The following is a 25,299-nucleotide window of genomic DNA, read 5'->3' as shown; positions in this document are numbered from 1 at the left end:
GGGTTTTACTTTTGTCCCCACAATTTATGAAAATGTCGAGAGTTATTTTATTATCGACATGTTTGCTCTAGAAAGTTTCACTTCCCAGTTTCTCTTTCTAAGGCGTCTTTTCTTGGAGCGTTTTCCTTTCTGCATGCATCCTAGCATGTACGTCTGCTCATCGGGGTCATTGACACTTGGAAGAATTGTCCAATATGAAAGATACATCTTTACACTGCGATATAGCAAACCAACTTAAATATTGAAGGATATTTTATGAATTTCGATATTGAAATTGTAGATACATTAAACTCAATACGAATTTTCAGTGAATTTCTAGTGTTAATTGTAATTTGGGGGGTCTTGGCATTCCCCCCCCCCCCGCACCTTGATGATAAAGAAAATGAAAGCACTAAAATCTTTCATGGAAAAACGCTGGAATCTAGTTCTTTCCTGCTTTTTTTTTTTAATAATTTCTTATATAGTTCATGTCCTTAAGTAAGCACAATATCAAAAGTAAACAAGATGGAATTAGACATTAATTAGACATGCGAATAAAGGGTAGCGATTGCATTTTTACAGTGGAAGGCCAGGGAGAGCGTGACACTGGCTTCCAAGGTGCACGGGCCACGGAGGGGTCTCGCTGACACCTTTGTTCTTTTCGTAGAAGAAGGGTATGTAAAGATGTTTCTCCGTGGGCGTCCCGTCACCATGTACATGCCCAAGGAGCAAGTGGGCGCCTACAGCCTGGAGGCGAAGGCGGAGCTGCCGGCCAGAAGGCTCAAGCTGGAATGGGTGTATCCTTTATGCATCGGTCAGGTCGACGTGGTGTTTATCAGCCAGGCCGTGCGTTTGGCTCAAGAGTAACCGTAGAGCTCCAGAGCAATTAAGTCCTCTTAAGCTTCCGAAAAGCAAAATAGCCGACTTTCACAGAAGAATTTAATTTTTGGCCGTAGGTCAGAACCCAGTACAGGGTACTAGCAAAGGAGTTCCATGAGAGCTGCTGATGGGGGCGGACAGCGACTTATTCCCGAGGGAAGTGTTTGTGCTCCTTGCTCAAATACTTACATACTATTTTCCTGAAAAGAGATTGAATGTTTTTTGTTTGGGTTTTTTTTTTTTTTGTCTGGAGAGTCATGGGAAAATGCATCACTAGTTTCTGGTCTGGATTTTAATTTTTTCCAACAGAATAAAGTTACTTAAAAACTTACAGAAAAGCAAGCTTAGTGAAAATAATCACAAATGGGTAGAGTTTCGGGTTCCAATGAAAACAATTATTTTTAGCAGTAGCTAGTTGACTGACATACACTCGGTCAGCTCTTCAGGGGCATGTGGAAAAGCCAGGAGCCTTACGTGTTTACAAGGAAACCAGCGAAACGCAGGAAAAGACCGAATTTACGAATGAGAAAGTGAGACTCTCAGGGACTGAAACTCAGCTGTGCTGGCAAAAAGTTTCTAAACCCAAAGGGAGAAAGAGCCATACCCTGCAAGCAAGAAGGCGCATCCCCCCTCAAACCAAGGAGGGACTCGGCCGGCTGTGGGGGCCTGACTGACAGAAGGAGCAGCGTGACAGTATCAGTACCCGAGTCTAAGTTCAGGAGTACACCGAATAGCAAGAACGAAGTCCACACGGAGCATGGCTATAATCCCACTGAAAATATAATATGAAAACGCTCCTCCTCCGCCCGGATCTGACCACAGAAATCCGAGTCAGCCATGTGCCTAACATTCTTGAAATAAAGCCGCTAGAACCTTCCCCGTGTGAGATTTGGAAAGTGAATGAGCTTCTGAAGGGAGAAAGCCGAAAAGGCACGAGGATAGAGCCTGTGAAAAAGGGCGAATTAAGTGTCGATTTTTTATGATATTTTACTTTATTTTTTACTTTTTGTTCCCTTTCGCCGCTCTCTACTATTTTATTTTACTTTAGAGGAAGCCTGCAGAGGCCACCTTCCAGTCCACGCGGATTTTAAGAAAAAGAGAAAAAAATCTTTTTATCACCCTCAAATCGTCATTCACAAGTCCCAGTTTAATGCGAAGCCTTAAACACAAATTATGAGAAGGTCGTTTAAATTTAAGCTGATATCATTTCAGTTAGAAGGATTACTATTGTAGTTGAAATTATGGAATACTGTTCTTTGGGAAATTTTTAGAATTATCGTCTGCACCTAGATTTCTCCTCCAAAATACATTTTTTATTTTTTCGGATTCAGATGTCACAAGCACTTTCCTGCACCTATTTTGGAATCTGTTCTGTCACATGTAGTGGAAATGGTTCAGTTCTTGAAGTCAGTCATCGTTAACCTGATTAAGTCAGATCTGGAACGTATTATTCAAAGCACGTTTGTTCAGCCTACTCTTCATGTTTTAGAAGATACAAAACAGTGGAATTTGCTCCAAATAAATGGTAATTTTTGCCAGGTGACTTTTTTCACATCCAAGTTCACATGATGTTTTGCTCTCACAATAGTTTTCCAGGTTTGGAAGTGTACACGTGCCAAAATCTTAACAAGCAGTTATCCTAAGGAGCCGGAAGTGGTTGGGGCAAGAAGGACCTAAAGTTTTTACCTTGTCTGTGTGTGTGTGGTGTGTGGTTTGTACCTTTTACAAGTACTTTTATAATATAAAAGATTTAGCTGCAAGGTTACAATAAAAAATAAACTTATAATTGATGTATTGATGTAACTGAGGTCTATAAACATCAGTTATCAGTATCTTAAAATTCTTTCTTAAAAATGCTAAAACATAAGGAATGTCAAAGCTGAAAGTTTTTTTCTTGGAATAGGATCAGTAACCTCACACTACTTGATATCTGAAGCAATAGTCAATGTTTTCAGATATATTTTGTTTTCCAAACAAGCTACAAAAGCCACAAATTATAATAGGGTTTCAATTATTTTCCCAATTACGATTCTAGAACCAGGCTGAGCCTCTCTCATTAATGCACAGAGCAGTGGCCATCTCAGTTCCCAGTTGTGGATTTGTGTCTCGAGATGACAATAACAGAGGTGAAAGATGACACTAAGGCGGCTTCGTTGCTCCTTCTCATACTTAGCTCCCAGAATCAAGCCCTCTGCCTGGAAAAGCTCAGAGATTCAGCAGGAAAAGTGAACACTCTGTGGACTTCCGTGATAGTGCAGTAGATCTGAGCAAGCGGTGTGATAACGTGACACAAGAGAGGCAGCAGAAAAGGAAGAGAAAGGAAAATTGGTGCGAAATAGCCCAGCATCCTTCGTGTCAAGATCCAGCTTCCAGTGCATCTGATTCTAGATTCAGTGGTACCACTTAGCAGGATGTTATGGTTGTCGGCCTTCAGGACACCAGCTTGGCAAAATCTAGAGGCAGACGGGGTGTGGAGAAGACAGGCATCCACATGAAATTCCACCAGTTCAACACAGAGATGTGTTCCTTGGCCGTCGCTTCCCAGAGCCGTGATGGATTGACTGACTTAAAAAGAGTTCATCTCCCAGCGACTTCATGAATGTCTGATCCAGTTACCTTTAGTAAATAAAGTAATAAAAATTACCATTTTTGATCAGACTGGAAAATTCAGCTTTCAAAATATATCATAATATCTTATAAGCCTTCTTAACACATCTCACTCAAACAGCTTCTAATTTGGGATTTTTTTTAATCAAAATAAAAATGTTTTACCTCATGTTTGGGGCTGGGTTTGCTATTCCCGTAATTCATTTATAGCTTTTGGTGGAGTTTTATGTATCTTGGAAAGATGGATGGATAAAACGATGGATTTATGTATTTTTAGAAAGTAACACATACTTTCTAAAAATAAAACCACATCTTTATGTTGTTTAAAACATGTATTCACATTAAATCAATGAGCATTTCCAGCTTTTTTGTGCGGGGGAGGGATCAGATGTATTTGGCAGAGTATTTACAGTTTTATTTAAATTCGTGAAATTGATGGCAGTAGCCCTGTCGAATTTTATAGCCTAGGCCTGTCGAATGTTCCATGAGCTCTTAAAAAGAAACTTTTACCTTGACACACGCGAAGCTACGGGTACAGGGGCCGTGACTGCCGGAATAACCTGTACCTGCTGCCGACGGGCGAGACGGTGTACTTCATCGCGTCGGTGGTGGTCCTGTACAACGCGGAGGAGCAGCTGCAGCGGCACTACGCCGGCCACAACGACGACGTCAAGTGGTGAGTCTTCCCAGGCCGGCTCGGGTCACACTCGGGACGCAGCGTTAGCAGAAGGGAGTCAGCATTGGGATGTGACCGAAGAGAAGAAAATCGGAAGCTCTTCTTCGTGTTGTGTGTGGGGTGCCAGCTACCTGGCTGTCCAAGACACCTTGTGAGTTTTCCATCCTTGTGACACGTCATCTCCACCAACGGTGTCACCGAAACCCGTAGTTCTAATAATCCCCTGTTTAGAGACCTTCTTAATACGTCTTGTGCTAACAGCTTCTAATATGGGGTCTTTATTTTTTAATAAAAATAAAAATGTTTTGCCTCGTGTTTTTGGCTGGGTCTGCTGTTCCCATCATTCATCGATAGCTTTTGGTGGGGATTTTACTACCTCGGGAGGATGGATGGATGAAATGATGGATTTATGTATTTCCACTTGTCCTAGTTCCCTGGTCAAGTATAAAAGTCCTGTTGCAAAAAGATGGTGTCTTCGCTATTTAATATACTCGAACTGGCTTCTTAATAAAGCTTCCAGACTGATTAAGTGGTTCTGAGATTGAAATGGTATTTTCCAAGCAAAGAATACTTTTTCCTTGAGTTTAAAAATTCTCTGGAGATGAAGGCATCGGGATGGAATGAGATCGGTGCTAATCGTCTAAGTTCATTGGGGTACTCAGAGCACGTATCGTCAGTCTGTAAGAAGTTAGACATTATGGATTTCTTGTATTTAAATTTTCAACTAGATTATTCGATCAAGTAAGAAGTAAAGCTTACCTCTAAAGAGCAGGTATTTTGTAAACATCCTTTTTTTTCTTAGCCTAGCAGTTCATCCTGACAAGATCACGATAGCAACAGGACAAGTCGCAGGCACATCCAAGGATGGAAAAGTGAGTTACGTTGTCTTTTCATATTTTCGTAATGAACTGGTAGCACAACATAACATTTTGCCGAATAAGCCTGCTTAAGTATAAGGTCTCTTAATGCTTCTTAATCCCTCATTAGAATTTTTTATCGCAAATTAAAATTTTTCCAGTGACCTTAAAAACCCTTCGAGTGCTTTCATTTCAGCCAATTTTTAAATAGCCTTATTCTTGCCTAAGAATTCATGAATGCTGAAGGTATTTACATACATGAGAAGTATTAAAATAAGAAGCACAGATATAAGAAGTAAAGTTAAAATCATAACACATAATCATTTGAATACGGGCATTTGGCCTCTTCGGTGAATTCAGGCACCCTCTGCATGAGCCCCTGTAACCGTGACTTTTGCCCGTGGCGTTTGTATCTGTGTGCGATCCACAGGGGCTGCTGGGGGGCTTAGCGTGAATTTCCTCAGCACTTCGGCAAGACCTTAATTTGCATTTTAAAGAATTAGAAGGGCAACAAGTGGAATTTAACCAACGGAGAACAATCCGAAACTGGCTTCCAGTTACTTATTTCCGCCAGGCTGTGTTCATTGCCATGTCTTATCCAAAACTCCTTGCAGCTTTTTTGAAATCTCCCTTCATACAGCTTATTACTGCACAATATATGATCTGAAACTAATTACATGAAACACTTCCAGTTTTATCAACGTATTTTCTTCCAGCAAACGTCTTTCAGAAACTATTTCAATAACATCAGATTTTATGAAGTATTAGCCTTCTGCCATTTTTCCATTAAAATTCTACACTTGAGAAGAGATAACAAGAACAGTAGAAATCAGACAGCTATTATGTAAACACATAAATGGAACAGCGTCTCTATTATTTATTTCTTTCTTTTTAGTGTTAGATGACCTTTAAAAGTTCCTCGAAATTAGTAATAAACCATCCATTCCTCCCTCTAGTGAATTGAAGGTATATTTCAGTTTCTGGCATTGAAATTAATCAGAACTTTAGAGCTGGTAAAAACGCAGTAGCTCTCTGAGCCACCCCTTTCCAGTTACATGCAGAGAAACCCAGAGAGGCCAAGTGACTGAACAGACACCCAGGGACTTAGAGACGATCGAACTAGAACCTAATCCACCTGCACTTGACCGCACTCTGACCCCTAGGTATGATGCTCGGCCTTTTCTTAATAAATCTGCTGACTGTTCTGGAATGCTTTCTTCTGTCGAGGAAGAGGGAAAATAGTATTAAATGACCTTGGAACAAAGTTGAGAGAGTTTTGAACTAAATCATAACAGTCCTAAATTTTATTTATGGATAATCGATTGCCTGCGTTGCTTCTAGGGGGCCCAAGGAGCCCTTAAAACTGTTTGGTGGTGACCGTGTTGACAAATTCACACTTATTCCTTAGTAATAATACAAACTTTATAAGAATAACCCTCCTATGAGATTCCATTTTCTTGGTCATTTTTTATTTTTACGATTCAGACGCATCCAGACCGTGACCTCCTGAAACCTTGGGAGTCCTCCACTCATGTTAAAAGACAGTTCTGAAATGCAGCAAAAGGCATTCTGTTAGGGCAAAATTGAAGTAATCTCAAGGCTTCAAGGTAAAGATGAATTTTATCACCGTCACAATTGGTAACTGCGTTTTTTTTCCTCAACAGCAATTGCCCCCACATGTGCGCATCTGGGATTCCGTGACCCTGAATACACTGCATGTCATCGGAACCGGGTTTTTCGACCGAGCCGTCACCTGCATTGCATTCTCGAAATCTGTAAGTGTGAGCCCTGTGGGAACTGCCGCCTTTGTCCACAGGGAGATGAGCACCCGCTCAAAGCTGAAGAGGAAGAATTAACAGGCTGGGTGACTGCCCGCACCTATGTGCAGATTTGACTCAGAAACCTCCCTGCTTCCCAGGTCCCCTCATTCCGAGGTCATGCGCTTCCCGTCAGGCATTCCAGCCAGTGGGCCCCCGCAGCCACACTGTCTTCAGGCTCCTGAGACAGCTCTGCCTGCCCTGGCCTTAGGCTTCAGCTGCCCCTCCCAGGGCAGCCCCAGCGTGTGTCTGCCAACCTCACTGGCCAGCCCGCTGGCTGTAAGCAGGGGCCGGACGGGCCTCGTGGTCTCCCAGGCTTCCTCAGGTTGTGCGGGTTCAGCGACCCACCCTTTCATCCACTTCTTCAGCCAGAAACTTGCATTCGAGGCTCACATACCGAGCACACCCAGATAGCAAGCGCCTCGCCCCCTTCCCCGCCCCACACTCGCTCCCGATGGGCAGCCTTTCCGTCACCCTGCCCAGCGGCGGGGGCAGGCCTGTGCCGCGTGTGCCGCAGGCACTGTCCCCTCCAGGAGGAGGGCTCTGTGGCCCCTCTGGGGCTGGTTTTAATGGAACTGCTGGGGACCCCTCTCTTCCGCTGCTGTCCCTTCGTCACCCCACGTTCACCTGCTCTCCTCGCCTGTCTGCCCCAAGTAAGCAGGTCTCAAAAGCAGAGGGTAAATATTCTGTAACTAAAACGTAGCGGGCTCTTTGTTTAAAAATAAAATTAATGTTCGTTTTTAATCACACTCAACCTATTTTATTCTCAGGCGTAGTCTTCCTGTGAATTCCTCTTTTTTTCTAGAACGGAGGAAGCCACCTCTGTGCCGTGGATGACTCCAACGACCACGTGCTGTCGGTGTGGGACTGGCAGAGGGAGGAGAGGCTGGCGGACGTGAAGGTCTCTCTCCCAGCCCGGCGTCGGCCTCTGCCTAGTAGTTTTCCCCTTCGGAGCCTTCTCATCCCGCTGGCTCCCTGTCCGTCTCCCGCTTCTCACTAGGTTCATGGCCCCCAGCCCGACGCGGCCCTCAGAGTCCCTTCGCCTTCACCGCAGCCCCTTGGGCCCCACTCCTGCCCCCCGCTCCCCCCAGGAGTCCTCTCCCAAGTCCTGGCAGGTTTCCTCTCTTTTCACAATATTTGTAAGGGTTTTTCCTTCCTCATTTTACAGCCACGACCCTTTGAATTCAATCCACTGTGCATTTGTTCACTTTTTCTTTCATTTGACAAATGCCGCGTGTCCCCTGTGGCCTCGCGTGTCGAGGAAGCGCTCGGGGCGGGCTGGGCGCTGGGGACAGGTGCACAGCCGGCACGGAGCTCTCCGGCCGGCCGAGCACACTCGGGAGAGAGGAGCGGTGGCCCCGCCAGCTCCCCGCCCCCCCAGTGGGACTCTCCCGCGGCGGTGTCCCCGGGTTGCCCTTCCCCGCCTCTCGTCTGTTCTGCACGACACGTCCACGCGCTTCCCCGTGCTCTCCCGTTAAATCGTGGGGCGATGTGTTTCGCAGAACTGACTGTAGGTTTCTCATCCTGGCGTCCGTTAAGCCGAGATGACTCTACTTCCCTGACACGAGGACCCCGTCGGGTCACCCTGCTTCCCCGACACCATGACCCGTCAGGTCGCATTACCTGTGTAACTTTCCTGCCCGTTGGGATGCAGACCCTTTATCCTGACCCGCCACGTTTCCTAATTCCCGTTTGTATGCTATGGCCCCGTCTTCTAGTATTCTGGACAAGTATTTAAGTTCTTGCTTTGTTGTTAGATCGGATATAATGAGGCGAGTTATTATCTAGGTTTTTGAAGGTAACAGTCACGGTCTGATTCATCCGAGCAGGACGCGGGTCTAGAAGTCAGATGATGGGGTCGGGGTAGCGAGGTCCACCTGCGGGGCTGGATCTCCGGCTGGGCCGCCGACCCACTGGCACAGGAATGAGACCGGGAGGGACTCCCATGGCAAACACGGCAGCCAAAGTGGGCTGGGAGTGATGGAGCCATAGGGAATGCAGATTCGTGGGCCCTTGCTGGAGGATCCGGCCACCAGAGGGGACGGGGCCTGACATCTGCATTTAGCACACATCAGCCGCTTCTGTCCAGCCAGGGCTGGGAACCCATGACAGGCAGAGGAGAGCAATTCTCGCAGCCCCCATGTCCCCAGCCGCCCCGAAGCCACTCCTTCTGCGGACGCCCGGGGCCGGCCTCGGTGCCAGGGGCTGTGAGAGGTGCTGGCCGGAGGAGGGGCCCCGTGCTCCACCCGTGGGCTGCGGTCAGTGGGGGAGACAGACACGGAGAGGCTAAGGCCGCAGCAAACATAATTTAGTGTTTACAGAAGATGAACTAAGTGGGGAAAGGTCCGGAGGCTCGCGCTTGGCCGAGGGCGCTCGCTACCTGCCCGCGGTTCAGACGCGCCTTCCCTGAGCGCCCCAGAGAGTCGAGCCGTCCGGTTCTCCCGTTTCTCTCAGTGTTCGAACGAAGCCGTGTTTGCTGCGGATTTCCACCCCACGGACACCAACATAATAGTTACCTGTGGGAAATCGCACCTCTACTTCTGGACACTGGAGGGGAACTCCCTCGTCAAGAAGCAGGGCCTGTTCGAGGTACGGTTAAGTTCCACTTGTAGGTTAAGTTCCACTTGTAGCCGTTGTTTTTGTCACTGAATGTCCTTGTGATCAGACCCTTTTCAGGCAGCTCGGAGGCTTTCCGGTCCTAGGATCTATTTAAATTGGCCACGGTGGGGGTGCATGTGGGGGTGTAGTGACACACGGTGGGTGCCCGGGATCCCTAACAGAGTTGGGGAGCCCCTTGTGCTGCTGGGGAGAAGAGAGGGGCCCACCCAGGGAGAGGGCTGGGACAGGATTCCCCGGGGAGCAGGCCCCCAGCCCCCGCCACCCCCCACGCTGCTTGCGGAGAGCAGCAAAGAGGGCGCTCGGCAGGTCGGGCGAGCAATGAGACTTCACAAAGGGTGACAGGCATTCTGTGCCTTTTAGGCCGGCCGCTGGGGGGCCTTGTGAGGGTACCAGGGGACAGCACCTCTTCTCTGTGGGGATATTCGCTGCTACACCCAGAGGCAAGTTAAAGGACCTCTTTATTCTGGTGCCAGGGCCTATTCCTCGGGCCATAAATGTGACAGACAACACAGCCTGCCCGTCAGCCCCCTCCAACCCTGGTCTCTGCTCAAACTGTTCGCAACTTTCTAAGTACCAGGAATTCCTTGATTTCAGAGCAGATAATCTCATGGCATAAGTCACGTACTGGTAGATAAAGACGAAAGGCACGTGGTGTGGTGACAGAAGCCGACGCTGTCCAGCTTGGGATCCCTGTGAGTCTAGATGTTATCAATGCAAACGAAAGCACGTCTCGACTAAGTATGTGTATTTACAATATTCTGCAGAAACAAGAAAAGCCAAAGTTTGTCCTCTGTGTGACTTTTTCTGAAAACGGTGACACCATTACTGGAGATTCAAGTGGCAACATCTTGGTGTGGGGAAAAGGTAACAAGTGATTGTTTTCAAAGCCAGCAGTTTTTGGAAACATAAATTGTAAGAGGTCAGGCGTGACTTCTGTAGGAGTTGTCTGTTAATACAGCCTACAGAATTACTATTAAATTCCAGGTTATGTAGGTGTGTGCATACACGTGTGTGTGTGTGTGTGTGTGTGTGTGTGTAACTTGAAACCACACTAGAACAGAGGAAAACAAGAATAGTTCGAGTTATGGACCTTCCATCATTCTAAAAGGCTGGTTAAGCCCAGGATATTACGAGGGAATCAGGAGCTTTGTTCGGGGGTCTGTTCACGAATCGGTGACCGTTTATTTAGCTATGCAATACGTAAATAACTGGGTCACGCCACATTTGGCAGGCGTCACCCAGCCAGCAGTGTGGTAAGGGGGACTTGTCACTTGGGAAATGTTCATTCGGTTGAGTTAAGTGCATCTGTGCGCACTGACCATGTGCTGGGACCAAAGGGGATGCAGGGCACCCCCGTCCTCAAGGACCTCGAGGATCGGGGTGGGGGTGGAGGTGGAAACACCCGTCGGCGTGATCTCGGACTAGCACGGTGACCGTGTGGCCGCCCACTACGCTGGGTGCCGGGCGCTCTCCGCATTGTCCTCTTTCATCGTTAAAACGACCCTGCGGGATAAGCAGGAGCCCGTGGCACAAAGCGGGAAAGCGAGGCTGAGGGCACTAAAGCCCCTTGTCCGGACACGCAGCTCCTCAGACTCCAGTCGCTGCTCCGAGCCGCTTGTCCTCCCGTCGTGGTCTCCCCGGCCTGTGCCCTGCGTTCACGCGGGTCTTCCTTAACCGTGAGGCGACCCAGCCCCGGCAGCCCCGGCGCCGTGCGCCCCCAGAAGTCGAATCCTTTATGGGTTCCTGCTAGAGGGATGTTCTAACCAACAGCATCGCCTTGAAAACAGAAGCGGCGTTCGCCGCGCAGTCCTGAGGAGGGTTTCCTTGGCGTGTTTAGGTACGAACCGGATAAGCTGTGCCGTCCAGGGCGCCCACGAGGGCGGCATTTTCGCGCTTTGCATGTTGCGGGACGGCACCCTGGTGTCGGGCGGAGGGAAAGACCGGAAGCTCATTTCTTGGAATGGAAACTATCAGAAACTTCACAAAACGGAGGTGAGACAGCGGGCGGGGCCCCTGCCGTTCATTTTGGACCTTGCCGATGGATTTCCGTGTGGGCGTGAAGGCTTTAGTACCGTTTTAAAAACCGTTTGGATAAAATTCGATTAGATGGGCTAATATTTTATTAAACTCGTGGAGGCAGTTTAAGTACAAGTACTGAAATGGCAGCAGACTGATCGAATTTGAGGTCGTAGCATATTTCACCTTTCGAATGCTTTCGTAACAGAACCAGACTCGCTTTTCCAAGGGAATAGTATCTGCATTCTGATTTAGCCTTGAAACCTTGCCCCTTTTTCACTTTAGTTTCCAGCATGTGGCTCTGGAGACACGCTCACCTTGAGCTGATAACGCACCGAGCACCCGCTTCGTACCTGGCCGAGTGCCCGGGCGTTCTCTGGAGCTCTGAGCTCCCAGGATCTGTGTCAGCTCCTTTCTCCCTGGGCGGCAGCCCGCACCCCAGCGGGAAAGCAGATCATCTTCCCGTACACTCCCCAGACTGTCTCCCCAGCCCCAGGGAGTTATGAGCTGCCCGGGTCAGCACCGACCTGAAGGTGGGCGGTCACCGTCCCCAGTGCAGCGCGAACACACCGTACGGCTCTCCCAGCTCCCAAGCCAGATGCGCACGACACGTCACCTTGTGTCCTGATGCGGCGGGGAGCAGCCATAAGGGGAATTCGGTGCTGCCGATTCTTGCTCTTAACAAAGGGAGTCTTCATCGGAGCCTGGAAATCACTTCCGTTTCATGGAGATTTTAATTCTCACGCCTTTTTTTTAATTACGAGAGTCGACCAGCATGTCCCGTGTTAAATTACAACCTTGACGAAACTCCTCAGCCTCCTCCAGTTCATAGGAGATACTCGACCGTTGTTTTTCAGTGTCTGCAACTCTTCTTCACTGGCCTGGGCCGTCGTCGCCTGTCGCCACCAAGTTCACCGAGGGAGAAAGTGTGCGTGGGAGCAGGCGGGCTCTGCCTTTTCCAGACCCGCATGTTTAGGGTCGACCGCCAGGGGCCGGCGGTGGTTTTCATTCTATGTACAGTGTAAAAACCTCCACTTACCTTATTTTAGCAAGTCGTTCTTGGCCGGTGCATTTCAAAATTATTTTCCTTAGTGTTTACATAATTCCATATGTTACCAACATGAACAGTGGATTTCAAAACTCAACAGAGTGAGGTCGCCCGAGAAGTCACCACTTTCAGTTGCAGTAACTTTTAGGAACTCGTATTGTGGCGCGTGAATCTGTTCTTTACTTTCCAAACCTTACCCGCTGCTGCTCTCCAGAGTCACAACACGTAAACTAACCAGTAATGTTTCTTACCTTTTAATCTCATCAAGAAAAAATAATGCTTTATTCTTTATTAGTTTTTTAACAACCTTACTCTTGCTGATTCTTTTAAGGTGTATAAAATGTTTGGAGTTTAAAAGTCAGTTGAGGGGTTTTTTCGTTTATTCAGCAAGTACTGGTTATGGGCCTTTTTCTGTCCATATAGATGGGCACGTGTATGTGAGAGAGAGGGAGAGAGCTGTCATCATGACGTATAAGCAAGTTTTTCGAACGATAGAGCTACTAATTTCATGACATTTTAAACCTTGTCTTTTCAACACAGATTCCAGAACAGTTCGGTCCAATACGGACAGTGGCCGAAGGGAAAGGCGACGTCATCTTGATAGGCACGACCAGGAACTTCGTTCTGCAGGGCACTCTGTCGGGGGCCTTCGCGCCCATTACTCAGGTGCACCCCCAGCAGGCCCCCAGACACGGCCCCCTCTGCGTAGTGCTGGAGTACCGTGAGGCATTACGGAGGGGAGATAACTCCTGCGTCTCGCACTCACGTGACCTCCCTCAGCCTCAGAGTCTCAGCTGCAGCATCGCTAACATGGGGGAGGGAGGAAACCGAGACTGACCAGGAGGCGGGCAGTGAGCCTGGCTCGCCACCCCGAGGCCCCTGAGTGTCGGCTGCGGCGTTTCAGAGCGCTCCCCTTTGTCTTGGTTCCTTGTAGGGTCACACCGACGAGCTCTGGGGCCTGGCCGTCCACGCCTCAAAACCTCAGTTCTTGACCTGTGGGCATGACCGGCATGCCACTCTCTGGGACGCCGTTGGTCACCGGCCCGTCTGGGACAAAATAATAGAGGTAGACGTGCACGTTACTTTCCATTTTCCTTATGAAAATCCATCTGGAACACGTTTGTTTGTTTATTTTTTGCATGAAATTAATAGTGATTTAAAACTGTCCCGAAGCAAACGTCACTCAATCTCCCTCCTTCAAACGCGTCGCTTTGCGCGTTGCCTCCAGCGTGGTCTCGTCCGTGTACTTCTGAAGTTCGCTGTTGAATTTTTCGGGAGCCAGTCAGCCTTCCGAGGTGGTTGCTGCTGAGGGCGGTCTCTCCGCCACCTTACATGCTGACAAACCCCCATTTACGAGCCTGCGTTCTCTCTACGGCGTAACTTTGGGACGAGAATTTAGAAGCTGTTCTGAAAGCACACGACTGACCTCTGCAGTTTGCGTTCGATGCTGGAGGGAAAGCGTAGGTTGAAAGTCAGCAGCCGTGGTCTTCACCAAGGGAGCTCAGTGCGTGCAGTGGTGGCAGCTGCGCTCATGAGCACCGTCCGTGTACCGCGCCCCGCGCCCCGTGCCCCGCACGCACCGCCCTGAGTCGCAGCAGCCCTGCATGCTGAAGGTCGTCTTCCCTGCCGGTATTGATTAGGAAATCGAGGCTTAGAAACATCGCATAGCTTGTCAAGGTCACTGAGTTAGTAAGAGACAGAGCCAGTGTTTACACCCAGCTCAGCCTGATTCCCAAGCCCTGGGTCTCCCGCCGCACCGCTCTGTAGCGCGTCAAAAGCGTGTCCTGCGTGGCTTGTGCCCTCGATGGCAGGCACAGTGCCGTGTGACGGTAGCCCCTCGGTGGGCCCCACCCACCCTCCTCTCAGCCCTGCAGAGTGGCCGGCTGTTCCCAGTGTGCCGGCTCCCTCCGAGTTTCAGCCCTCCCGCCTCGTGCTTTCGGAGAAGGTCACTGAGGAACTAGAGACGGCCTGCCACAGGGGAGCTGAGCACTGAGACGACAGAGCCTGAGGGGTAACACCGCAGCTCAGAGGAAGGAGCCGGTGTGGCCAGAGGTGGCCGGGCCTGGTGTCCTGCGCTGTACCTATCTATCCCTTGGCAGGGGCTTGGAGGAACAGATGGGGGATACAGGAGGGATTTGTGCAGAGCTGATAACAACCACTGGACACAGCAGGGACAGCGGTGGCCCGGGCAGGTGGCCGTCTCTGGGGTCTCTGTCAGCACAGCATCCCTGCTGAAAGCAATGCCACTTACTCCACCCCCCTCTGCTTTACCAGGCTGTTAGTGAACCCCCCTCAGCCTGGCGTAAGGGTAGGGGTGCCAAACCGGATGCCAGAGATATCTGCAGTTAAGTCCCACCTGCAGTACCCACTGGCCATGCGACTTTGGACAGGAACCTCCCTGTACCCCAGTGTCTTCACCTCGATGATGTTATGAGTCTCCAATGAATTACATGATCAAGCGTCAAGTGGATGCAATTTCTCTCTGTGAACGAGGGACAGCCCTGAGCTTAATTGCAGCTCCCGCCTTGGAAAAAGCATTGCAGTAACGTAATCAGTACCTGAAGAGTTTCTGGTCCCTTATGTTTTCAGTTTATCCCGGAGGATCTCAATGGCGCCTTCTACTTCTGGTTCCATTTTCACCCTCTCCTTGGTCTTCCTGGGATTAATCTCTTCTCGCTTCAATCCATCCTAAACATCCCTGCCAAGGGGTCTTGTATCTGACACACAGATTCAATCACATCACTCTTTATTGAAAGAGGAAGAATCACTCACTGTGTTCTCATTTCCTGGTGATCACAGTCCTTGACGTGGCGCTGCAGCTCCCATTTCTAGTGTCACCCATACGTTTTCCCGTCATCCGCACGCTTTCCCATCCCCCGCCCCGTACATTCCGCAGTGTAAACCCACCGACTGTACCTCCCGGTCCTCGACATGCCCCAAACCGGCCTGCCTCCACCTCTTTGATTATATTATTGTCCCATTAACACCCGATCCCCCAAAATATTGGTGTGTCCTTCTGCCTTTTCCTGTCCCGGAAAGCTGAGCCAGAGGCCGTCCGCACCGGGAAGCCTCGCGCCAGCTCCCCCGTCTGACTTCCTCTGCCTCCCGCTCCTGGGACTCCACAGCTTGTTTTCGCCTCTTACGTCAATCACGGTCCATCCCGCATCAGAGTTAGCAAGGAACGTGTGTGCGTAGCAGCAGATCAAAGCCTGGAACGTCCCTTGCTTGTCTCGAGATCCGTCTAGGGCGACGTGTCTTGCGCCAGCGGCACTCATCGGTGTCTGTCTAGTGGCGTAGGGTGCAGTGGTCGTGCTTCTAGGCCGAGCGAGCTCACCGTTCAGCGCGGGGTCCACCAACGGGGGCTGCCACGACTCGCAGGAAGAGCGTTTACGTGGTCTGTCACCTGACTGCGGTAGATATGAAAGGGTATAAGACGGAAAGAGAAAAATTCTAAAAGGGTACAGATTTAATGTTACTGAAACACCACCTTCGTCCAAGTCGGAAAAGATTTTATTCTGGAGAGAAAAAAAGAGCTGTTTTTAAATGAGGCCCAATGAGGGGTTAGGGCTGTGTGTGTTTTATGCGATAGTGCTGTGTCTGGTCATCAATTTACACTTCCTTTAAAATATTTTAGGATCCAGCTCAGTCTTCTGGTTTTCATCCTTCAGGGTCTGTGGTTGCGGTTGGAACGCTGACCGGGAGGTAAGTCCGCGTCAGCGTGGCTTGTGCCTTCAAAGTCCACGGAAAAGAGGCGCGTGTCTGTGTTTCCCGGGGGACAGGCTCAGTGCAGCTCTCGGCTGCACCTCCCAGCTCCTCGTGACTTACCGAGAATTAAGTCAGATCTCAAGAGGAAAATGAAGACAGTGGTCCCTCACATTCGGGGCCTGGGGAAATCCGAGGAACGCTGTGGACCCCCTGGAAAAGCGCCTCCCCACCCCCGCACACACCTTCGCGTCTAGTTTCAAAGGACTTGTGGGGTCCCTCGAGCCCTCCCCTGCAAGCTGCGGGAGGAACCTCAACTTCAGAATCGGGGGAGAGGGCATTTCAAGTGCTGAGAATTTAAAACTCCTTTTTCTTGCTGCCCTTTCAAAATCATGGTCATAGGAGGTGCCTAGCCACACTGCGGTGCCGACGGACAGAGGGGCCGGTGTGGGGAGAGCATTTCCTGGGGCCGCCTGGCAGGAGGTGGCGGTGCTTAGCATTGTCGTTTTATAAGTTTCAGTCATACTTTTATATTGTTTGCCGTCGTATATACACTTATTATAGTTTAATTCAAATATTTCTGGTGATTTCCTCTCCGGAAAGCATACCACTTAGATTCTGTGGTTATGACTGTAGAGTACGTCTAAAGAAGGAGTAATCATTTATAAGTCACAAGTGCTAAGAGCTGGGCATCTTATATCCAACAGAATTCTTCATGAAAATGTTTGCATAGCCATACACATGCACACACACACACACGAACACACACACAGCCTACCTTATAAGTCTTGGGGACAGCCGCAGCTTCGAACTCAGCAGTTAGACGAATGGCCACCAGCCAGTTCTTGCCATCATCTACATACTGTGTGTGTGTGGTGAGATGGGATGGTGACAGTGCCAGGTTGCTCGGAATCACGGACAGTGTCCTGTGGGGACAGATGGAACGTGTGGCCCAATCCTTCCTCTGCATTTATACCTCCCACGCCTCTGGGCCGAGCGCCAGCCTTAGCTCTGGATGGGACAGCTCAACAGGCCTGTCAAAGGCTTGGCTCACTCAGCTCCAGTCTCTCTGCCTCCTGTGATCTGACCTCTGTTAAGGTTAACTAGCACGTTAAAGGTCAATGGATGTTGCAGATGTAAGAGATCAAAGCTGGGAAGCCAAATCCAAATATCAGGGGTGTCAGCCCGGCCCACCGGGTGGCGATGGTCAGGGCCCCGAGTGATGCCGGCGGAGGGGACGCGCTTAGGGAATGTGTCACCTGGGTTTGAAACTGCAGCAGCAGGAGGCCCACCTTCCTCCCCATCCCTGAGAGCTCCGGAGTCTGAGTTACCGCCTCCACCAGAGGACACGCGGGCAGGACAGGGCAGGCATTCGTCACTTAACATTCCCCAAGGGCCGCATCCTCACAAGAGGATACGTAGCCCGTCCACATCCGTTGCAACTGATTTAACACTGAGCCTGCAAGGTGGCTGTGGGCCCCGGTCCCCATCTTACAGCTGGGGGAGCCGAGCTAGGAGATGTCAACTCAGAATAGCACCCCATTCGCCCTTCTTCCCTCCTCGCCGTCATTTCTTTCACCTGGCTGGTGACACGCCAGCATCCACGGAGGGTCAGACGCTGGCCTGCCTCTGCCTGCACAGCACGGCGGGGAGCGTCCCCACCCCTGAGGCTGTCCCAGCCCCATCTTCCCGGACCCATCCTGCTCGCCCCGGTCATGTCCCTGGGTAAGCCCATGCAGGGGGCCCCTTTGCTGCTTCCTGTGGTCACGGGCCGGCGTTAGCGGCTGGTTAGCGGCTGTCTCTCTTTTTACATGGAAGTGACACAACTCAGACATCGAGGAGCCCTGTCGTAGCCTCGGTAACCGAACCATTTCAATGGGCATCCGATATGCTGCTTCGTTCTTTAGGAAATGCTCGTATGCAAGAAATGTTCTTAGAATAAAAGCTGGAGTCTACGGCCAGACCACCCTGAATAAACCCGATCCCGTCTGATCTCGGAAGCTAAGCAGGGTCGGGCCTGGTTAGTACTTGGATGGGAGACCACCTAGGAAGACCACGCGCTGTAGGCATAAAAAATAAAAAATAAGGGATTGTAAGCTGACTAGGTCCTTGCAATCTGTGAGGTCAGCCAAGGGTCGCCTCACCTAAAAAAATAAATAAATAAAATAAAAGCGAGAAGAAGTGTTCTTACAGAGACAGAATATTTATTAAGCCCTTAGATTAATAGCTTTTAAGTCTTACTATTGTCATAGTCTTCATTTTCCCACTAAACAACTTTTTGTGCTTTTTCTCATGTTTACAACAGGTGGTTTGTGTTTGACACAGAAACGAAAGACTTGGTCACTGTTCACACGGATGGGAATGAGCAGCTCTCTGTAATGCGCTACTCACCAGGTTGGAAAGCAAACCATTCACTACGATAAAAGCCCAACAGACTGATGAACTTCTGTGTAGATGTCTTTAAAGAAAAACATTTCACAAGCCTCCTCGGCGTGAAATTTCAACTATACGTGCACATAATCGTGACATTTCGGGGTTCCCTTCCCTTCTTCGATCACTGTGCTAGTGTGTTTTTTAAGTTTTGATGATGGAAATTTTCAGACAGACAAAATTAGAAGAGCATATGAACCCCACGTCCCTATCTTCCAGCTGTAGCAATTACTGACTCTCAGTCCACCTTATTCATCTGTAACCCTGCCCACTGGCCACTCCCATGGTATGTGGAGTTCCCAGATAGCTTATCTTTTATCTGTTAATGTCACTGTATATATCTCAAAAAAGATGAAGACTCTTTTTTAACAGCTTTATTGAAGTATAATTTACATACAACTCACTGATTCTTAGTAAATTTGTGGAGTCATTCGTCCATCACCATGGTCCAATTTTAGAACCTTTCCGGCACCCCAGAAAGTTCCCCCCCCCTTCCCATCAGCCATTACTCTCCGCGTCCACTCCCAGGCCTGGGCACCGGCTAATCTGCTGTTCTGGTCCATGAATTGCCTGTTTATGGCACCTCGTATCAATGAAGCTATATGACATGTAGCCTATCACATCTGGCTTCCTTTACTTAGAATGCTGTTTTTGAGGTTAATTCTTGTTATTGTGCACGTATCAGGAATTTCTTTTTAATTGCTGGGTTGTACTCATCTTATTTATCCATCCCATCGGTTAACGGACACTGGATCGTTTCTGTGGTGTGGCTACTATGAATAACACTGCTATGGACATTCATTATATACCCTTTTTGTAGACATTTGTTTTTTGTGGACATTTGTTTTTATGAACAGTGATTTGTTTTTATGTCTCTTGAGTAAACTCCTCAGTAGAATTGGTGGATTATATGGTCCGTTGACATCAAACATCTTATGAAATTGCCCACTGCCTTCCAAATGGGCAGGTACAGATTTTCAAAAGGTGGTTTTGGAAGTGGCATAGGACTCATTCAAAAGCAAATTATTCTCTTTGAAATAATTCATTAAACTGGCTGTTGTTTTTTTTTTAATCTGTGATGGCAACTAGCATCATCTCTTAAAATTAATCAAATGCTTATTTTTAACAATTGAAATGTAATCTGTCGTATCTTCGTAGATGGGAATTTCTTAGCAATAGGCTCCCATGACAACTGTATCTATATTTACGGTGTCAGCGACAACGGCCGGAAGTACACCCGAGTCGGCAAATGCTCGGTAAGCGCACGCGTCACTGCGCGGGCACACGTGTCGCCCTTGACTGTCATCGGCGTAGCGTGGGTCAGGAGGTCACGGGGCGAGGGAAGCTCACGCGCTGTTCTCCTCCTCCAGGGCCATTCCAGCTTCATCACCCACCTGGACTGGTCGGTGAACTCGCAGTTCCTCGTCTCCAATTCGGGAGACTACGAGATCCTCTACTGTGAGTGGCGCCCGGGAGCGCGTGTGCTCCCGCAAAACCCTTCCCGCACAGCTGGGGCCTCCGCTCCCTCAGTTCCCTGCTCTGTAAACAGAGGAGTTGGGCCGCACGACCTCTCAAGTCCTTCCCAGCACTGAGACAAGTGGGGTTCGGGCCGACCGAGGTCCCTGTTGAGGGGATGCAGCCCCCGAGGAGAATGAGGCTGGAGGGGGCCAGATGCAGCAGAAGAGAGAGGGTCAGAGCCATCACAGCGAGAGGGACGCTGTGGGGACGTCATCCCGAGCAGGCAGACCATGAAGTGTCTCCCACCAGGGTCCCCTTCCCTGCTCCCCCAGCCCCTCTCACCAGTGTCCGTGCCCAGGCAGGACCTGGGACCAGTGAGGGTGAGAGTGGCTGCCACTTACTAAGCACACATGACACGCCATGCTCAGGTTCCTCAAACACCTGCCGAGCACCTGCCACATGCCCGGCTCTGGCCTAAGCACAGGGGGTCACGGGTACGAGCGGGCCTGGTCCCTGCCCCGCCGGAAGCTACTAAAAAGTGCAGCATCCTCATCTGCGTCTTCCCACATGACCCACAGCGCTTCCAGGCTTATCCCAGTTCACAGGCACGGAGGTCTGGGCTCAGGCGTGAGGCCACAGGCATCAGGAGCCAGTGCGGCGGGGGGGCACCCCCTTGTTGAGGGGCCTAGGCAGGCGGAGGAAAAGGGGAAAGGTAGAGGAAAGGGAGAAAAGCCCAGCGCCAGGCCCACGCCTCCCTCCAGCCGGGCAGGCAGCACCTGGTGTCCCCTCCCTGCCCTCTCCAAGGTTTTGCCTGACACAGGGCAGAAACGGGGTTGGGGGGATGGTTTTCAGGGACAGGCCCTGGGTCTAGAATCTTCTCAGACACAGTCTCATACTCCAGTAGTGAGAGCTCATTTGGGGCACAGGCAAAGCCCCTGGGAGGCCTTAGGTCCTTGGTCGGACTGGTTTCCGTAAGCTTCTGTTTCTGACTCAGAGGTGAAGGGATCGTGTGTGTATGGGTGGGTGTGTGTGCGCGCGCGCATGCACACGTGTGCAGAAAGTAGGGGAGCCGGACAGCAGGGGGCTGAGTTGTGTTTGGGGGTTCTGGAGGGACATGAGTGGATGGAGGCCTAGGAACCAGAGGACAGTCAAAGAGAAGCTGGACGAGGGGAAACCAGCCAGAGGTCGGGGAGGACGCCGAAGGCCCCGGGCTGGGGAGTGGAGCGTGTCCCTCTCCAGAGGACTCTGTAGCCCATGACACGTGGCTCCGAGGGCCCAGCCCCGCCCCGGAAGGAGAGGGGGCTTTGGCTCAGACATCACCAGGCCTGTGTTTGTTTTTCTCAGGGGTTCCCTCTGCTTGTAAGCAAGTCGTAAGTGTGGAGACTACAAGGGACATAGAATGGGCTACGTACACGTGCACTTTGGGGTTCCATGTCTTCGGTGAGTTTCCTGCAGATTTCACTTGGCTCAAATGGATGATGTGTCTACTCGAGAGTATTTTCTAATTGTTGGGAATTCTCATGGTTTTGTCACACTGCTCTGCTGCTGCATGAACCCCACAGGATGCACCTCATGCAGCACCCCAGGGCCGGGCAGGAAGGACCAGGAGAAGGGTATGAAATGAGTCCCGAGTTAGTTCTCTAGAACCTTCTCACGTGAGAAGGCTGCGCTGAACTTCCTGCATAGATGGGCCAGATGGCACTCAGCTGATTTACTTACTTTTTGTTCGTTATTGCCGTATCTCTTTGGTCCTTAAACTAAAATTTTCACGTCCTTCGAAGTTCAGATTAGAAATATAGTCTTAAATGATCTAAAATAGATTGCCACAATTTAGGAGAATTTTTTTTAAAAAAGCAGTACTTCTAATCTGTTTATGTGAACCCATGATAAGTGGGTCAGAATTTCACAAATCTTCTTAAAGCTAGCATTTTACCATTTTCTGGTGCTAAATGCTAGGACACCCCCACCCGCGTTTTCTCCCAAACCACCAGTCGAAGGGCTGGTGTGCATCCAGCGCTCTCAGATCCAAAGTTACTGAAGCCAAAAGGGTTTCCCTGAGCACCGGTCAGGAGCCGCCGCCCCCACCCCACTCGTCAGGCCCACCTGAGCCCAGGGCTGCAGGGCCGGAGCGGCTGCCTCACCTGGCCCACGGCAGACACACCACACCTGCTGGGTACCCCGAAGCGAGCTGCAGCCATGAGGAGCTGACAGCAGGAAAAGCCTGAAGGGCACACAGGCCCAGGGTTAAGAAGTCCTCTGGAGAGACTCTCACATGTAAAGAGTCACCCAGAAAAAAGAAACGTTAGGAACTCGCAGGCTGCAGACTAGTCGGCTGCCCATCAGATTTTTGGGGGGATGGTGGGAAGGCGTTGTGTCCAGAACCGGAGCTCCTGGCGTGATTGCTGCTGTGTTACCGAGAAGGGCCTGGAAAAGGAGGAGGCCTGTCACCGTGCCCCAGCAGCAGGACAGGGCCAAGCGGTGAGGGGTTCCCGGGAGCGGCTGGGAGCCCCGGTGCCCAAGCCCGGGACTTAGGCCGTTTTATTTTGGCGAGAGCTCAACAGCCAGTCCCCAGGCAGCGTGGCCCAGCGCCTCTGGCATTTCCAGCGCCCTGTCTGTGCTCTCCGTGTTAGGAGTGTGGCCAGAAGGCTCGGACGGAACGGACATCAATGCCATCTGCCGGGCCCATGAGAGGAAGCTGCTGTCCACGGGCGACGACTTCGGCAAAGTGCACCTCTTCTCCTACCCCTGCTCGCAGTTCAGGGTGAGGACCTGGCTTCACGGTTCCCCCTCCTGGGGCGCGTGTGCGGCCTGACCTGCCTCGGTAACTGAGGAGAAAGGCGGTGTGAGTAAATGCCACCTGTCCCAGGCGCAGACTTGGCCCTGTCGTCCACCGCCCTACAGGACTTCAGGGGCTGCCCCTGCCCTCCGGGGGACCCTTAGAAGCCCCGAGACCTGGCTTATCTCCCCGTGTCGCCCGCTTCGTGGGCTCCTCACCCCTCCACCATGGCGCCCTCGCCCCAGCCCCGCCGAGCTCGTCCTGGCCTGGTCCTTCCTGCCTGTGATCCCCCTTCACCAGCACACCCCTTTCCCTCCAGACCCCGGCGCCTGCTTCGTCCCCCTGCTGGGCACCCTGGGCCTGGTACAGCCGTCTGGGCTTGAACGTGTCACTGCGCAGGGCGGTCACTTGCCCGTGTCTGTCCCCAGGCCAGACCAGATTCTCTACGTGCAGGGACTCCGCGTGGTTGGGTCTGGGTCCCTGCCGTGTCCCACCAAGCACGGCACAGATGGCAGCTGCCGAGAGGGAGGGACGAAGGGACGGAAGAATGACCGTAGAATCCCAGCGCCTTCCGACTCGACAGAGTGCGCTTCGCGTTCAGCTCCCTTCGTGTCTTTCTTCCCAGGCTCCCAGCCACGTGTACAGTGGGCACAGCAGCCACGTCACCAACGTCGAGTTCCTCTGCGACGACAGCCACCTTATCTCCACAGGCGGCAAAGACACGAGCATCATGCAGTGGCGGGTCATTTAGTGCCGGCAGGAGCCTCGGGGAGCGGAGCTGGCCCGGAAACGCACAGCCCCGGTTCCTCGGCCACTGTGATTTCTGTTGTTCCGTTTGAAAAGTTCTCACAAACCTCAGGAAAACCACTCCCTGTGCCGCTTACCTTAGCCGAGGGATCGGTGAGTGGCACGTCAGATCAGCAGTTCAGGTTTCTCTGTTGTACAATATGTAAAACACATTTAATATAAAAAAAAAAGATGCCAAGGTTTACATGACGGTGACATCGACAGGATAGCTGGTGTTTCCTTCATAGCTTTTCTATGAGCTCTTCAAGAATGGTCACAGAATGCCTTTCCACACCCTGTCCGTCCCCTTTCACCATCGAGCTGGCCGCGTCGCGTGTTTATGACGACGAGGTGGTTCTAACGGGCTACGCCGACCGAGTGGAGAGTGAATAACTGATTTGCACAGCTGAGTCGGGACATGCGGATCAGACTTCCTCTGGTCACGTGGTCTAAGGTGTCACTCAGTTCTCCCTCCGGGAGGCCAGTGAGGAGGGGGTTGTTCTCTTCTCGTGTTAGGCAGGTTGGACTCCTAGTTTAGTTAAACATCGCAGCCGGGGATACAGGCATTTCCGAGCTTCGCTGGGCTGTCTGCCCAACCCAGTGCGGCCAGCCACTTAGCACCCGCGTGACAGGCGCCCCTTCTCTTCCCCGGCCACATCCCCTGATGAACGGGGGAGACGCCCGGCCACCTTCTGTATAGTAACTGGCATGGTATGGTATTGTATAGGATTTTAGCAAGTCACGATAAATGCATAAGGCTAGGCTCTACTGTTTTATGCTTATGGACATTGTATATTTGTATTTTAAGACCAAGGAGACCAAGTCGAAAAGATACCGTAAACCTGCAGCAGGGAGAAGTCTGGAAGGCGCCACCAGGCACTAAAGGCAGCTGCTTCTCCTGTCTTTTGTGCCTGGACGGCTGGTTTCGCGATGAAGTAAGATCACGTTCTGATGAGTAAAACGTAGGCGGCATACATTTGTCAAGAAGGCCTTATCCATTTTGATTGTGTGACGGATTGAAATGTACTGTTTACATTGGGGAATGTATCTCAGATTTTAAAATAGAAGAGTAATAAACAGACTTAAAAACAAACATGAAGGTTTTTACTTGCTCTAGGCAAGTAAATGAATTGAACTCTGTGAACTCTACAGCACTGGTTGTTTAGAGTGGCCGGTCGATGGCGACATTCGAAGCGTTTTTTACGACATCTCCAGCCCACTGTGGAAGTGCAGGCACCAGTAAACGATGTGTATTAAAGGTGACTCCGTTTGTATGTATCCTTACCAAATATATTCTATAATGAAATAAAATCTGGAAAGCGGATTTCTTATTGCCCTATAATCGTGGAAGTATATAAATTAAAATATTCAAAATTAGTTATGATTCACACTATATTCTGTGTCACATACAGATGTGTTTTCCTCACCTGGGAACTATCATTTGCATGTGGAGTATAAACATCTATCAGATTAGATAACTATAAGGAATTCAGCTTAATTATGATACTCGGTTGTTTACTTGGTTATGGAAATACTGGCAGAAATAATCATTTTGAAATTAACGATTGAGGGAATAACCGGATCGGGGAAGGGAAAGGGACCCATTATTGACTCGTCGGATCTTCATTTACTTCCGTTTACGTCCACTA

At 50.3% G+C, this 25,299-nt stretch overlaps 1 protein-coding gene and 1 non-coding gene across 2 annotated transcripts in view; both read left to right on the top strand.

Moving 5' to 3' along the window:
* Window positions 1-24,974, top strand: part of EML1 (echinoderm microtubule associated protein like 1) — a 154,197-nt gene extending 129,223 nt beyond the window's left edge. The window contains exons 6-22 of the mRNA XM_011375252.2: window positions 647-776; window positions 3,992-4,141; window positions 4,944-5,013; window positions 6,663-6,773; window positions 7,621-7,716; window positions 9,270-9,404; window positions 10,199-10,298; window positions 11,272-11,426; window positions 13,039-13,164; window positions 13,433-13,564; window positions 16,133-16,200; window positions 18,506-18,594; window positions 19,789-19,886; window positions 20,001-20,088; window positions 21,433-21,528; window positions 22,719-22,849; window positions 23,490-24,974. Coding sequence (XP_011373554.2) covers window positions 647-776; window positions 3,992-4,141; window positions 4,944-5,013; window positions 6,663-6,773; window positions 7,621-7,716; window positions 9,270-9,404; window positions 10,199-10,298; window positions 11,272-11,426; window positions 13,039-13,164; window positions 13,433-13,564; window positions 16,133-16,200; window positions 18,506-18,594; window positions 19,789-19,886; window positions 20,001-20,088; window positions 21,433-21,528; window positions 22,719-22,849; window positions 23,490-23,615 — 1,901 coding nt within the window. The 3' untranslated portion in view covers window positions 23,616-24,974. The remainder of the gene's footprint in view (window positions 1-646; window positions 777-3,991; window positions 4,142-4,943; window positions 5,014-6,662; window positions 6,774-7,620; window positions 7,717-9,269; window positions 9,405-10,198; window positions 10,299-11,271; window positions 11,427-13,038; window positions 13,165-13,432; window positions 13,565-16,132; window positions 16,201-18,505; window positions 18,595-19,788; window positions 19,887-20,000; window positions 20,089-21,432; window positions 21,529-22,718; window positions 22,850-23,489) is intronic.
* On the top strand, window positions 18,151-18,269 carry LOC111729542. The gene has a single exon (XR_002776276.1). It is a non-coding gene; the product is annotated as a 5S ribosomal RNA (ribosomal RNA).
* Window positions 24,975-25,299: the final 325 nt, after the last annotated feature.

This window comes from Pteropus vampyrus, unplaced genomic scaffold, assembly GCF_000151845.1.
Source record: "Pteropus vampyrus isolate Shadow unplaced genomic scaffold, Pvam_2.0 Scaffold268, whole genome shotgun sequence".
Taxonomy (NCBI): domain Eukaryota; kingdom Metazoa; phylum Chordata; class Mammalia; order Chiroptera; family Pteropodidae; genus Pteropus; species Pteropus vampyrus.
Note: the sequence above shows the minus strand (reverse complement) of the source record. Positions and strands in the feature narration are given on the sequence as shown.